Source organism: Triturus cristatus, chromosome 3_2 (assembly GCF_964204655.1).
Source record: "Triturus cristatus chromosome 3_2, aTriCri1.1, whole genome shotgun sequence".
In the NCBI taxonomy this organism is placed as follows: Eukaryota; Metazoa; Chordata; class Amphibia; order Caudata; family Salamandridae; genus Triturus; species Triturus cristatus.
The window spans coordinates 832,009,763-832,023,921 of record NC_140584.1 but is presented as its reverse complement, the minus strand read 5'-3'; the positions used below and the strand labels follow the sequence as shown (position 1 = coordinate 832,023,921).

The 14,159-nt window shown below is 46.9% G+C and overlaps 1 protein-coding gene across 1 annotated transcript in view; it reads right to left on the bottom strand.

Annotated features, from left to right (window-relative positions):
* The window catches only part of WDR81 (WD repeat domain 81), a 142,085-nt gene that overhangs the window by 107,075 nt on the left and 20,851 nt on the right, over positions 1–14,159 (bottom strand). The window contains exon 2 of the mRNA XM_085649069.1: positions 10,510–14,115. Within this exon, the coding sequence (XP_085505195.1) occupies positions 10,510–14,047 (3,538 nt within the window). The 5' untranslated portion in view covers positions 14,048–14,115. The remainder of the gene's footprint in view (positions 1–10,509; positions 14,116–14,159) is intronic.

Here is a 14,159-nt window from a genome sequence, read left to right as displayed (position 1 = left end):
AGGAAAAGGCATCCTTCTTCCGCACTCAACTTGATCGTGCCAAAAACAGACCTAGGGAACTCTTCAAAATCATTCGAAACCAAACTTCCCCCGCACCTCCAAATCTGATCACCTCCTCAGCCAGAAGTGAAGAAATTTCCCACTTCTCGGAAAAAATAGACAAAATTGATCAATCCTTCCTTCCCACACAGCTCCCCTCCATCTCCCAATGCAAACCCGTCCTCACCCCTAATGCCTACTCCACATCTCCTCGACCAGTTGACCCCTTCTCTCTTCTGCCCACTATTCTACCGCTCCCCAGCAACTCTCCGCACCCACCTACTTCCTCACCCCTCTTAACCACTCCCCACACCTATCCCCTACCACTTCTCCAGAAACCAACTCCCCTAACTCACAATTAAAGAACAATGCCTCCTTGCTCAACTTCCTCCCCGTGACTGAGCTAGAAGTCCTTAAAATAATTGGTCATCTTAAACCGTCATCCCACACAAAAGACCCCTTACCCTCTAACCTTGTCCCTGCCCTTAAGCACATCATCACCCCATACTGGACCACAATCATCAACACCTCTCTCCCCACTGGCTGTGTCCCCACCTCCCTTCAACTTGGACAAATCTCTCCCATAATCAAAAACCCCAATGCTGACTCCAATGACCTAAACAATCTCCGCCCCATCACTAACCTCCCCCTTCTCTCAAAGGTCCTTGAAAAATGTGTCCTACTACAACTAGACAAACACATCGAAAACTTCAACCTACTCAAACCCTTTCAATCAGGCTTCAGGAAAGGCTGCAGCACCGAAACGGCAATGCTCAATGTCGTCGATGACATCCACCACGCCCTGGATAATGGCGAGACCTGCCTTCTTATACTCCTTGATCTCTCCGCAGCGTTCGATACAGTCAACCATTTAGCCCTACTTAATGTGCTTAGGACCCATTTCGGCCTTAATGGTACTGCCTACAAATGGATTATCTCCTACCTACAACACCGAACTTAGCAAATCAAAATTCAAAACTGTCTTTCTAACCCCACTCCGGTCTCCCTTGGTGTCCCCCAAGGATCTATTCTCTCTCCCTCCCTCTTTTACCTCTTTATGGAACCCCTCACCCTCATTCTTAAACAAGCGGGCATCAACTACCACCTCTCCGCCGATGACACCCAAATCTATTACAAGATTAAAACTTATGCTGACATTTTACACCTGAACAACACCCTCACAAAGATCCAAACCTGGTTCCATTCCAATCATCTAAAACTTAACCCCAATAAAACCGAAATCATTCTCTTCTCCCCTAAAAATAACCTTCTCCCCGTTCAATTCTGGATCTCTGACCTTAACGCACTTAACTGCTCACTCACCTTGTCCAACTCGGTCAAATCTCTTGGTATTTCTATCGACCACACCCTAACCCTTAACGTCCACATTAAAAACTCTGCTAAAGGAGCCCTCTTCACCCTCCGTCACCTAAGAAAATCAAACCCTTTATACCTACCGATGACTTTAAACTTGTAGTTCAGTCACTTGTTCTTTCACGAATTGATTATGGTAATGCCATCCTCAACGGGATCGCCATGGTCCACCTTGCTCCAATCAAAGCTGTGCTCAACCTTGCAGCCAGGCTCATCACAGACTGCAAACGCTTTGATTATATATCCCCGGCTCTCAAATCTCTTAAATGGCTCCCTATTGAAGGCAAAACTGGCTACAAATCTGCCTGCATTACTCATAAAGTCCTCCACACAAACACTCCGCAGTACCTCTCAAAGAAACTCCTCATTGCGGGCACCTCACGACTTCTGAGAAGCACTAACACCCTCCTCCTAATTCCAACACTGCATAAAAAGAAGACCACACAATCACGCTCCTTCTCTGGTAATGCCCCTATCATCTGGAATGCCCTCCCAAAAAGACAGCGCTGTAACCCCTCCTATTTCAGCTTCAAAAAGACCTCAAAATCCACCTCCTCAATTATTATTGGGGGGCCTAAACTGTGACCTACACTTGAGCTCCAATTCACCATGTTATATTATCCAGTCATATTTGTCCATTTCCTGAACATCATCTACCTAATTACTTGATATGTATAGCTCTTGCCCCCGTTTATCTATTTGATTTGTATATTTCGCATGTCGTTTTCATTATCTTTTATCTACTTGTATGCCATGTTTGGCCCAATTATTATTGGGGGTCCTAACCTGTGACCTGCACCTGATCTCCAATCACCATGGTATATTTGTCCAGTAATATTTGTCCATTTCCCGAACATCATCTACCTAATTACTTGAAGTGTATAGCTCTTGCACCTGTATATCTATTTTGATTTGTATATTTCACATGATGTTTCATTATGTTTTTATCAACTTGTATGCCATGTTTGCTTTATATTATCTTCTCATGTAAAGCGCTCTGATAACTCTGGGTCTAGCCAGCGCTATATAAAACTTTTAAAATAAATAAATAAATAAATAAATAAACTAGTACTAATAAGGTTAAACTTTTGTACAGTGTTAACATGTAGCAATGACAATATAATGAATTGATACGATCACATAATGTCCCACATAATTTACATTGGCTCGCCGCTTATTTAGTAAACCCTGACAAGACTCTATACATCATACTATATTAAAGCATTTATCTCTTCATCAAAGTTATGTTTTACCTCGCTGAGCGAACTGCCAGCCATTTTCCACCAAGAACAATTTCAGTAACTGCCAGGGTGAATGTAATGAGGTTTAAGACCTTTGTTTCTTGATTCAAAGCAATTGACTTTTGTATTGTTTTCAAGAGAAACAAAAGCAAAAGACGGGCAGGATTGCCGTTTGTGCGTGTGCTTGTGAATGTGTGTATTGCAAACATAGCTAAGAAGCTGTCGAGTGCTGTAAACGCTCGGCAGGGCTGTTGAACTTTCAATAGGCAGTGGAGAAACTCGGGAGAAGGCCAAGGATATCACGAACAGGATAACGAAACCCGCTTTTATTCAATCCATACTTAACTTCCTGAGCAGGTATGATGCCCACTGGTGAGCTTCACCCACCAGAGGCGAAATTTCGGGGGGGGGGGAGGGGGGCTGAACTTTAAGCAATCGGCAGAGTGGAGCTGCAGGGGCTCTTAGATGGGGTGAAACAACAGCAAGGCCTCATTAACATGCAAATGGTCTTTTAAAGACCTGTGAAGTGCTCGGGTGCGGCTGCTTTTTTGCCCGGGAAGGTGTCTCATCCCGGGCTGCCACACACGACGGTGGGGGGGGGGGGGGGGGGGCTGAAGCCCTTTGAGTCCAATGGGTGTTGCACGCCTGTCACTTACCAGATTTGGGATAGGTAAGGGACATGACAAGAGTGCGTGACTTTTCCACCGGGACGCGCCTTGATGGGAGTACATAGAACTATCTGGTCACCCATGCGTCTATTACAGAGGCAGGGGCGGCGAGGATCCATCCGGGCTGGAGCTCTCGGCCCTCAGTCGCGAGTCTCGCGCAGCGTACAGTCCGCGGAATGGCGCGAGTCTACCCCCGGGCTTTATCCCTCGTGGAGCCTGTGAAGCGACTTATCCTCTCGCCGCAGCTGGCGACAGTGTGCGATGAGCCTGTGATAGAGTGCATTGCTGTTCGCACGTGCGCGTAGAGATCAAAGGGCTCAGTTCCCTGGGGCCTTCAGGCTCTAATCTTTCTTGCTTGTTCAGTTATGCCATCCACGTGTTCCTCATGCCACTTCAGTCTCATCAGGTGATCTCCCCCCTCCCCTCCCTTTCCTGTTGTTGTCACAAGTCTTGAATAAAGGATACGTTGATTATTGAGACGTCACGTAAGCGAAGCAGGCGCCTGTGGCACGCCAGTACAGACTCTTTCCTAGGCCAAATATGTGAACGTACGTCACGTGGGCACACCAGCGTAACGCGATAAGCTCCTCTGTACACTAGTGCCAGGGCTTTAAGCGGGTGGAAAAAACTGTGTGTGGGGGGCAGGGTGGGAGCTTATCTCTGTTGTGTATAGTGGTGCACAAATACACTTTGACAAATCCAGAAGTACACAACTTTCTCTGAAGCCGGAAGGCTGGCACGTCTTCCTCCAAATGTCCTCCCTGCCATTCTGCCCTCCCAATGTTCTGTTCTATATAGAACATGCTACCCCCTTTGACCATATACATAGCAACTGTAGAACATAACAGTCTCTCAAAGGCACGTACTCTAAATACTAAAGAGCGGGACTTAAACATGTAAGATAACAATTCTCTACTGCCTGGCTGGTATTCTGCTGACTCTTTCTGTTATTGCATCCAGCTATAAAATCGAACTGGCATGCACTTAAAACAAGCCCAGCCTCTAGGATGTATCAATGACGGTTAGCGGCAGAAGATGAATGAGTAACAATGACATTGTGGTAAAGGATAGCGAAAATGCTTCAATTCTTGTAAATTATGATATTGTGAAAAACTACACCACTCCATTAGAAACGGTAAATAAAAGTCCTTGTAAAATACTTACTTTTATTTATTGTGGGCTTGAAGGACTGTCTAGAAGCTGGTAATACTTGGCAGCAGTTGGCTGCCAGCAGCCTCATCAGTGCGGACCTGTTAAATGTAGAGCCTGAGCCGCAGCTCTGCCCTTTACCCCTCCCGCGGAGCCCCACGTCGTGCACTCACATCACTAGCAGAGTGAGAGTATCCTCGGATTAGCTCCTTACACACGCATAACAAAGGAGTCTCGCCAGGGTTACAACAAAGGCTGCTGATGGCCGGTACAAACGTGGCCGATATTCTGTACTACAAGTTTAACGGACTACAATGCACCTGTAATAGGGTAGATGGAATATCCACCACATTTGGATTGGAGTATTCCCTCAGACAAACTCCAAATAAGGCTGTTTGACTTAATACAAGTATTCATTCTCTCTTGCTGTTCCCCCAGGTTAGCTCACATTATAGGTCAATTCAGTAATCTATAATAAAAGCCTTTATTCGATCACTTTGGAACATCGTTCCCGTTTGATGATCAGCAGGAAACCTTTTCAGATAAAGTATGCACCAACCTAGGGAGGTTTCCTGCAGATTGGTGAAGTGAATACAACTTATGTATGGCAGCCAGAAGCAAACTCCGGTTGCATTTCCAATCGAAAATCCTGTAGGGAAGATTTTGTCAAGCAAAGCACACAAAAATCACTAGGCACAATTGATTAACACAACACGTGGTATAAACACAGAACTTGTGGAGAAGGGGTGCCCTTTTTTAGGTCTCGGCTAGCGAAGACTGCGCTTGCGCAGTCTCGCTCGCGAGATATGACTCGGAGAAGAGGGGCTTGAACCCGCCCCTCTTCTCCCCTCTTCTCCATTGGCTGGCCTCTTGAATGCTGGCCAGCCATTGGAGAAGAGGTCCGTCACTCCGAACAGGCCCCGTCCTTTTCGGATTCGGGGGCGTGTTTTTTGCAACTTTTCTAATTATCTCCTCCAGCCAATGGCAAGAGGAGAGAACAGAAAAACACGCCCCCGAATCCGGAAACGGCGCTGCCTTTCTCCGAGGCATTTCTGCTTTGCCTCGGAGAAAGGCGGTGGAGTCCAGGGCGATTCCTGCCTGAACGTGATCGTGTTCAATTAGGATTCCGATCTGTACCTACTACGAGGACCTTCTGCTCGCGTCGCACTTTCAGGGTTTACAGCCTGCAGTTGCCCTCCCTGGTGTTAAGCGCTTGCAAAACCCAAGATTTATTATTGATTGCTTGCTTGCTACTCTGTGTAGCATGTGCCCGCAGGGCCTCCCTTGAGCCTTCGACCCTTAGATAAAATGGTTTCGGCGCGTTTCCGATTCCTCCTGCGGCACTGAGAAGTGCAGGTACCCTCCCTTTCACCTTGAAGATGTGCAGGTGCTCAATGCAGGTGCTCAGTGCCGGAGAGTACTGCCCTTTTAAATCTTTAAAACACTGATTGTATCCGTATTTATATGACGGGTTTCCTTTACTCTTGCGAGCCCCGAAGAGGGCTTCAATGCTTGAAAAAGCGCCTACTCTGCAAGTATCACTTATATGGCGCTTCTTAACCCCGGCGTGGACCCAGAGGACTCATATTTTCATACAGACTGTAAGCTACAATTGAAAATAGATAGACTTGGTGTGTAGGAGAGACATTTGTAAATCTGGAGTTTGAGGAACGGCATTCTTTCCCGAGAGAGGACATGAAAACTGAAGTACATTTGGCAGAACTGCGGAACTCTCCTCTCCCACCTGGTTTGAGTGGTTGAACCACCAGTCCCTGGGCAGCCAGCGTGTCAGCGAGGCCAGGCCGCCGAGGAGGCCTGGCCAGCGTCAGAACGGATTCTGCTTCCAGTTTGCTGCTGCAGTGCACCGTCTGCAGAGCCGCTTCCCTGGACTGGAGCCTCGCGGGATGGGCGGAGGGAGGGGGAGCTGCCTGAAATGATTCCGCTTCCGCTGGAAAGGTAACAGCCCTTTTAACGGAGCAGGGCTCACAAATCTGACTCTGCGATCATCCCACCGGGTGGGAGGTCCCACTGCACTCGTCAACCCCCAGAACTACTACCGCCGCGGCATGGCAACGTCCCCGCAAAAATCCCCCTCCACGACTCCTAAATCGCCTCCATCAAGAAAGAAAGAGGACTCGTTCCTGGGGAAACTCGGAGGAACTTTGGCAAGAAGGAAAAAAGCCAAGGAAGGTAAGCCGTTCTGGTTCGCTTTAATTGGTACAGCTCACTGTACTAAGCGGGAGAGATAAAGCGCCAACAGTCCCTGTGTTTATGTCTGGGCGCTGCACAGGTCCTGTCTGCAAAAAGTTCAGGAAACTCACGGCTTTACTGACACACTTTGTCCCCACAGGAAGTCTGATCTGCTTCATTGTTTTGTTAAATTTGGATTAAACCTCTGCGTTGCCTGTTTGTTGCGTGAATGGACTTGTTTGCATTTTTTTGGGTGTGCCCGCTTATCCCGAACCCGGAACGCTCTGCCCCCTCCTCTCCGTGAAACGTCACCGCCCAAAAATGTGCCCCGGAGGAAGACTCCTAAGAAAGGCAACGAAATGACGTAGCCGGAGCAGTTTGTCCTGACAACAGGCAGGACAGCACATTGCAGATGCATGTTATTCGGGTTGTGTGTTGTGGCTGTACTTAAAACAGCCAAAGCAGTTCTGAAACAAGGAGAGTTAAATCCAGCAGAGTTTTTCTCTAAAAACATGTCTATAAAGCGGGGAAGGACATCAGAGTTTGTGAAAAGTCACGGATATTTCAAGCCAGACTCTCGAAGGGACGTGAAACTTATTGATACTTTGTTTGGCCATCTTCAAATTAAAATCCATCCATCATCTGCAGCCCCGCTGCTTACTATTTTGTAACGTTCTTGCAATTTCGCTACCCCTTTGTGCGGCGATATAACATTATTGCTCCTTCCTAGATGGACTATCAAGGAGGAGGAATAAATTGGACAAAGCCCTTGGATCTCCGCGCTCACTTTCAATTCTGCGGCAGATTTGTTTCACTCTTGTGACTTTACCAGGCTTTATCCGGATCTAAGTAAGTTCTGTACCTTTTTTCTCTTAAACTTAACTTTCTGGTGCGTCCCTGACTGCTGATTTTTTTCGTGTGCTCATTTTACTCACGTCTATTACTCCTTTTACATCATATCAACTATGCCTTCTGTCATTAATTACTCGCGCGCACAACTGTTTACACAACTGTTTTCACATGGATGTCTCCTTACATCCGACTCATGGAACATCAGCTGCTATGATGTTTTATACCTTACACTCAATTCCATTTGAAGTGAAATAATGATTCTCCGGTTTTAAATAGGATTGATAGACAATTCATGTCATGTCTAATCAAGAGGCATCACCTCGCTTAACTCTTCACCGGGAGCACCAATTCACTTTCTTAAGGTTTAAGCAATTAGTCTGTATATATGAATAACCAGGGACCCTACTATAACCTATGTAAGAGACGAAAAAGGACTGTCAGGATCTGACCCTGCTAATTTGTACTGTTTCCGGGTACAAAACCACAACGAACTACATTTCCCAGAAGGCTTCAGTAGGAGGGGCCTCTGGGTACTTAGTCGACCTTCGCATGCTAGGAGGCGTGCTTAATTCTGATTTCGGGAGGCGGCGTGTTTAGTGGGGAGCCATTGTCCGTCCTATGTACGGGAGCGGATCATTTCATCTTCAAAGCTGCCTGCTGAGCATTGTGAGACACTGTGTGCGCATTGGAGCAGACTTGCGGCGGTGCCTATCCACAGTGCTTTAAATGGGGCGGTACTCACCGGTACGGAGTACCGGCACTTATTTTTTCCCCCTTCAAGAGTACCGGCACTTCCCCGTTATTAAATAGAGTACCGGTACTCACTGTCACACAAAGTCATGTGAGCATGCATCGCATTTCTACACTGCGGCGCATGCTCACATATTGGTGATTTCACAAGGAGAGCAGTGACGCCATGGCGCCAAAGCAGAGCAACGTGTGACCCAGGCGCGCAACGCCCATTGGACTCAAAGGCCTTCGCCACCCCCACCCCCCCCTCGTGTGTCGCAGACCGGGATTAGACAGTTTCCTGGGTACAAGCACAGCGGCACCCGAGTACTTCACAGGTCTTTAAAAGACCTTTTGCTCGTTAACGAGGCTTTGATGTTTCTCACTCCTTAGAGCCCCTGCACCTCCACTCTACCTTTTGCTTGAAGAATCAGACCCCCCACCCCACACGAAATTTGACTCTAGTTGTGCCTCAGGTGTGACCTTCCCCGCCAGGAAGCTATGCCGCGGGAAGAAAGGGAAGCGCTTTAAAAATCCCAATTTGCTCTGGCTTTCCCTTTCTTCTGTGCAAAAAAGACGGAGAGGATAGCATAGCAGCTGGCGGGTGAAAAAGGGGACAACTGAGAGCTTTCAGAAGTGAAGGGGTATAAACACAGTCAGCTAAGTAAATCGAGGGGTTATCTCAACAAGCATTTACAATGCAACGGTCACGGCATTGTTAAAGTTAGAGCTATTGGCATTGCTCATGACATTTTTGTTTATGTTTTTGTTTTTAAAACATGTAAAGAAACGGCATTGTTATTTACAATGTCAATAGCTTAATCAGTGTGTGTGTAGGTGGTCCTGTGTGTGGGTGAAAATGCAATAGGTCTCGCATTTGAGAGTGATTAAGCTATTGACATTGTAAATAACAATACCGTTTCTTTAAATGTTTTAAAAACAAAAACAAACAAAAAAAATGTCATGAGCAATGCCAATAGCTCTAACTTTACCAATGCCGAGACCATTGCATTGTAAATGCTTGTTCCTGAATTTGGAGTACACGCTCCAACATTCCTTGAAAAAACCTTCCAAACAAGCATTACAGATGTGCTAGTAGTTGAAACTTCGAGCTAGCAGCCATTTGGATCTCCATGGGAACCATTTTCAAAACTATGGACTGCAAAACGTTTTTTGAGAACACATAGGGGTGGGGAGGACACCGCCCCCCTTCAGCAAGCATCAGAACACACATCAGAAGGGTAGAAAATGCCTTTAAAAGTAAAAGGTTCACAGAGCTGCACACAATGATCTGCAGTGCACTAGCCACATTTTTGTTTACCCATTTATCTATTCATGCCCTGTGGGTGTGGTGGGAACCAACCAAAGGATTATATAACAAAACTCGAGAAATTGACAGTAAAAATATCTGTTAAAGCAATGGTATTGCGCTTTGATAAAATCAAAGTATAATCTACGTTAAAAAAAAAAAAACACATACAATTTCCCTGGAAATTTTCAGTAGAAAGCAATCTTAAGGCTATAATCTAAAACATCTGAAATTCATCAGTTGTACTTTGCAGCCTTAACTCCACCTGTCCGATAATGCCCCACTTTAGACATCACCAAGCTGATTAACTGGAGACACAGACAGTTCCTGTGTGTCCTGAATGCTTATGCATGCAGTAGAGCCTACATATGTATTGGTGAACCATATGCATTTGTGCCTGTAGCATATAAGACATGGTTCCAGACCAGATCTTGTAGGTCAGTGCCCTGGTAGTGAGAACAGGGCATTTTCAAAAACCATGCCAAGCTATGTCGCGGGCCATGCACTCCATTTATTACGTCCCTGTATGTAGAAAGTAAATGCCAGGCCCTAGGTCACACTGCACAAAAAACAGAGACAGATCGTGCCAGGGGGTTCTCCATCCTATGTATGAAAAACCATGCATGAAACAGCACAGAGGTCACCGGCGACAACCCTATAACAGACCTTTTATGGAATATATGTATATATGCACACACTCACCATGCACACCTATAAAATCACTATTTAATTAAGCGCACAGTACGATTTGAAATCACAACAAAAATAACAGCGATTAATGCTTCAGTTGTGTGGCAGATAACCTGTGATTCTTGGTTGTACTTTAACACCATGAAGCTAGTTTGTGGAATTGGTCAAAGAAAAATCAAAGGGCTTTCACCATCAATTATTTAATCATTTGTAAGCAGCATACAGAGCAGTCATTCCTCTGTGCAAAAATAACACAAATGCCTCTTACCCAATAGGATCCGATGATCTTTTTCATCCAACTGGCCATTAAGCTCTGGCACCACCTGTTCTTTAGGCTCTACATCTTCACTGATCAATACAGCCTTCGTGTTGGTGTCCATGCTCAGTGAAAGCCTGGGCCCTGGAGGGACAGCAGCAGCAGCAGCAGCATCAATGTCGTCGTCCTCCTCCTCCTCAGACTCTTCGCTCTGCTTCAAGTCTTGGCTGCTGTCCGACTTGAGACTGCTCTTCTCTTTCAAGGAATCACCATCAACAGGCTTCTCCTCCCCAAAGGAGATCTCACTGGCACTGCTTTGATCGCTCAGCCTTCCCAGGCTGATGGACTCCTGCTCTTGCAATGATTCCTCCACGTAGAGGCCATTCTGGAAATCTTCATTCTCCGTTAGGTCGGCCTGGTCATGAAAGCTGACCCCAGAGGTGTAGTCCAGAAGCTCCAAACCTGAGGAGTTGAGATCCCCATCACTTCTCTCCTCACCAAAGGAACAGGTCACAGGAGTGCCCACGCCACTCTCTTCATCTTCAGCACCTCCTGCAAGAGATGTGGTCTCCTCCTTCAGGCTCTCTATGCCCACCAATATCTGAAGGATGTGAGGGAGTAGATTGGAGAGGAAAGGCTGTAGGCCTAGACGCACAATTAACTGTGTCACAAAGCAGTCTGTATATAGGTAAAACCTCCCATGTACGTAGCAGGGGTTTTCATATGCACCAATCAGTGGCTTCAGCAGGTACTTGTTGGCATTCCTTGGGCCCAAGGCTTTGGCTATGGGCTCAAAAAGATACCAGGCTGCATAGACGGCAGTGTTCTCTTCAGACATCAAAGAGAGAATAAATGGTAGAATGATCTCCAATCCCTCTGGGGTGACCTCATCAATGATGTCCACCAGCTGTTGCCAGAGCAGGAATACAAGCTCACGCCCCTGGCGCTCGTCCTCTACTCTCCTCGACTGATAAATAGAAATGAACTTATGCAGGGACTGGAAATATGCAGGGAAGGGAATGACAGAGCAAAAAGGACTAAGAAGTTGGGCAGGACAAGGTGGAGGGAGGCCCTTTGAAATTAATTTATATTCAAATAGAGAAACCCGGGTGCTGACAGGAAAGTCCTTCAACAGCACTTTCTCTGGGATGCGTAACTGCAAAAGAATCTCCAGGATATGCAGCAAAGGAGCCGGAATCTCCTTCACATGATATCTGCAAAGCTTCCGTGCAGTTAGGAAACGATGCAGCAAAGTTGCCTGGGGCTGCATTGTTCGCATCCTGGATGCAAAGATCACCTCAGCAATCATTACACCTAGAGCCTGCATGTCACGCTGGAAGTAATTCAACAAGCTCTGATGGTGTTCCAGTTGAGGACTTTTCAACTCTTTGATTTCACCATGTAGACCTTTAACCAAGAAGTTATTCAGCATCTCCAGCTCCTCTAGTGCCTGGGTCGGGTTGAAGGCCTCAGGAAGCAGGAGCCTTTGCTCACCCCACTCCAACTGGTCCCAGACCCCAGCTTTGTTTTTGTGATTTGACCGAATACCTAGAGCCCTAGCATCTGCTAGCAAGGAAGGAACGCTGCTGCCTTGACTAGAAACTTGCCTACCCAGTTGGTCTACTGTCCGGCCACCTGAGGGTATGGACTCTAAAGCCTCCATTCCTTGTTCCAGCTCTTCATCTGTGATGTTAACTTTGTCAGAGACCCAGATCGTTTCACAAGCAGTAGCCTCTAAAACTAACCCATTAACAGTGCTGGAAAGGTAATCACGAGGGTCCTCCCTTACAGTCATCTCCCTCATGCTCTGAATGATAGTCCGTGTAATGGAAGGAGCTTCAGAAGGAATCTGTCCAGGTTCTAACAAGCGCTTAGGATGGGGCTGTTGAAAAACCTGCACTACCCCACAGCTGGCCAAATGTGTGTGGTTGTCCACTAGATGGAGGCAAACATTTTTCTCCTTGATTGCTTCTTTTCCTGACAACTTGTACCCAAAGGTGAGGTCAATCCAGTGGTGAAGATCCCGAGACACTTCCTTGCTCTCCAGCAGTGCCCGATGAACATTGATAAATTCTTCATAAGAGCTACACCAGGCAGGGATGTCAAGGTCAGGCATGTCAGGGTGAATGGATCGAAAGATGGTGGGGTCGGTGTAGAACTCAGGGATGCACTCATCAGGTGTCCAGCTCTGCATACGCTCCATGCTGGCAGGATACTCATGAGGTTCCCACTGGGATCGCACATGACAACACAGAACACTCTTGGGGGTCCTCCGTGCCTTGTACACATAATATGTGATGTCAGATAAGACATCCGAGATGTGATGGGGGACATGGGGCTGCTCCCCACCTGTTCCACCAGCAACAAAGGCTTGTTCTGTCATCTCATAGGTGAACTCTAGCTGTTTGTCTCCTTTGTTGAGTCGGAATTTAGATTTACGTAGGTCCCGGAACCTGCCGTGTTTAGTAGTAAAGTCCACCACCCATGGCAAAACTGGATGGTAATTGGGATCACCCATTCTGCGTCCTGCCAACCGATTCAGTTCCATAAGATAGTCAAAGTTGCTGACTTGTCCATGCACCCAGCCAACCACCAAGCGGCACAACTCTTCCTGACAAGTGGTGCACATCCTTTTCTTTCTTGGAACATGGTTTTCTTCTGCAGCTTCTTTCTCTAGCGTCATGTCCTCATCTACTGATGGCCTCTCAAATTCATTTAGGTTCACCCGCAGCTGACTGCAAAGCTTCTCATCCACTGCCACATTGCGCAGGGACAACGACCCACAGGCCAGCCCAGCAGCATGGAAGGTTTTCATTGCTTGTAGCACATGAAAAATGATAAAAAGGATTTTGGCATAACTGTTGGCAAGCTTTGCAGGACTGAAGGTAACAAGATCATACAAGGAGTATTGCACATATGGTTGAATGACATAAAGGACATGGGTAGACTCCAGCAAGGCATCTGCCCGGAGGATGTTGGGACAGGATGGAGCTCCCCGTGCTATAGGTACAGTGTCTTTGGCAGGTGAGAGACAGGCAGCTTCTTTGTCTATCAGAATGAAATTGAGGCCATAAACCTTCTGCAGGGCCCTTCTGAGTACATCAAGGGCTTGGACCTTTGATCTCACACCTGTGCCCTGGTATGGCTGAACGTGTGTTCTGTGAGCTTTTTCCCACAGGTTTTTGTAGTTCTGAGATGCCACATTCTGCATGAATCCGACAAAAGTCCCTGAGCCAACTGTCGATTCGTCTTGCCAGCCTTCATGGCCAGTGAGGGGATAAGTCAGCTGTTCTTTTCGTAAACCATAAATGTCCACTCTTGTCCAACCTGCTGGCAACTTGACCACGGATCGATTTAAAAATGTCTGTAGTTCTATATCACTCAACCCCTCTGGCCTTGGGCAGAAGCTGGGCAGGACTTTCCGCTCTTTTAGGTTTAGTACCCATTTCAGAGGAACAAAGGCAGCAACATGAGTTCCTTCAGCAGCAATTGCCAGTTGGCGCGGGTCAATATATAGGTCACTCTCCACTTTGTTTACAAGCCACTCCATGCTGGAGCATGGCAGGGCTCAGGAAGGAGGCTTAGGGTCCTCCGGCCATTTTCCAGTTCCAGTTCCAGCTGTGAGGAAAACAAACATGCAGCGTGTTAGAAGGGAAGATAAT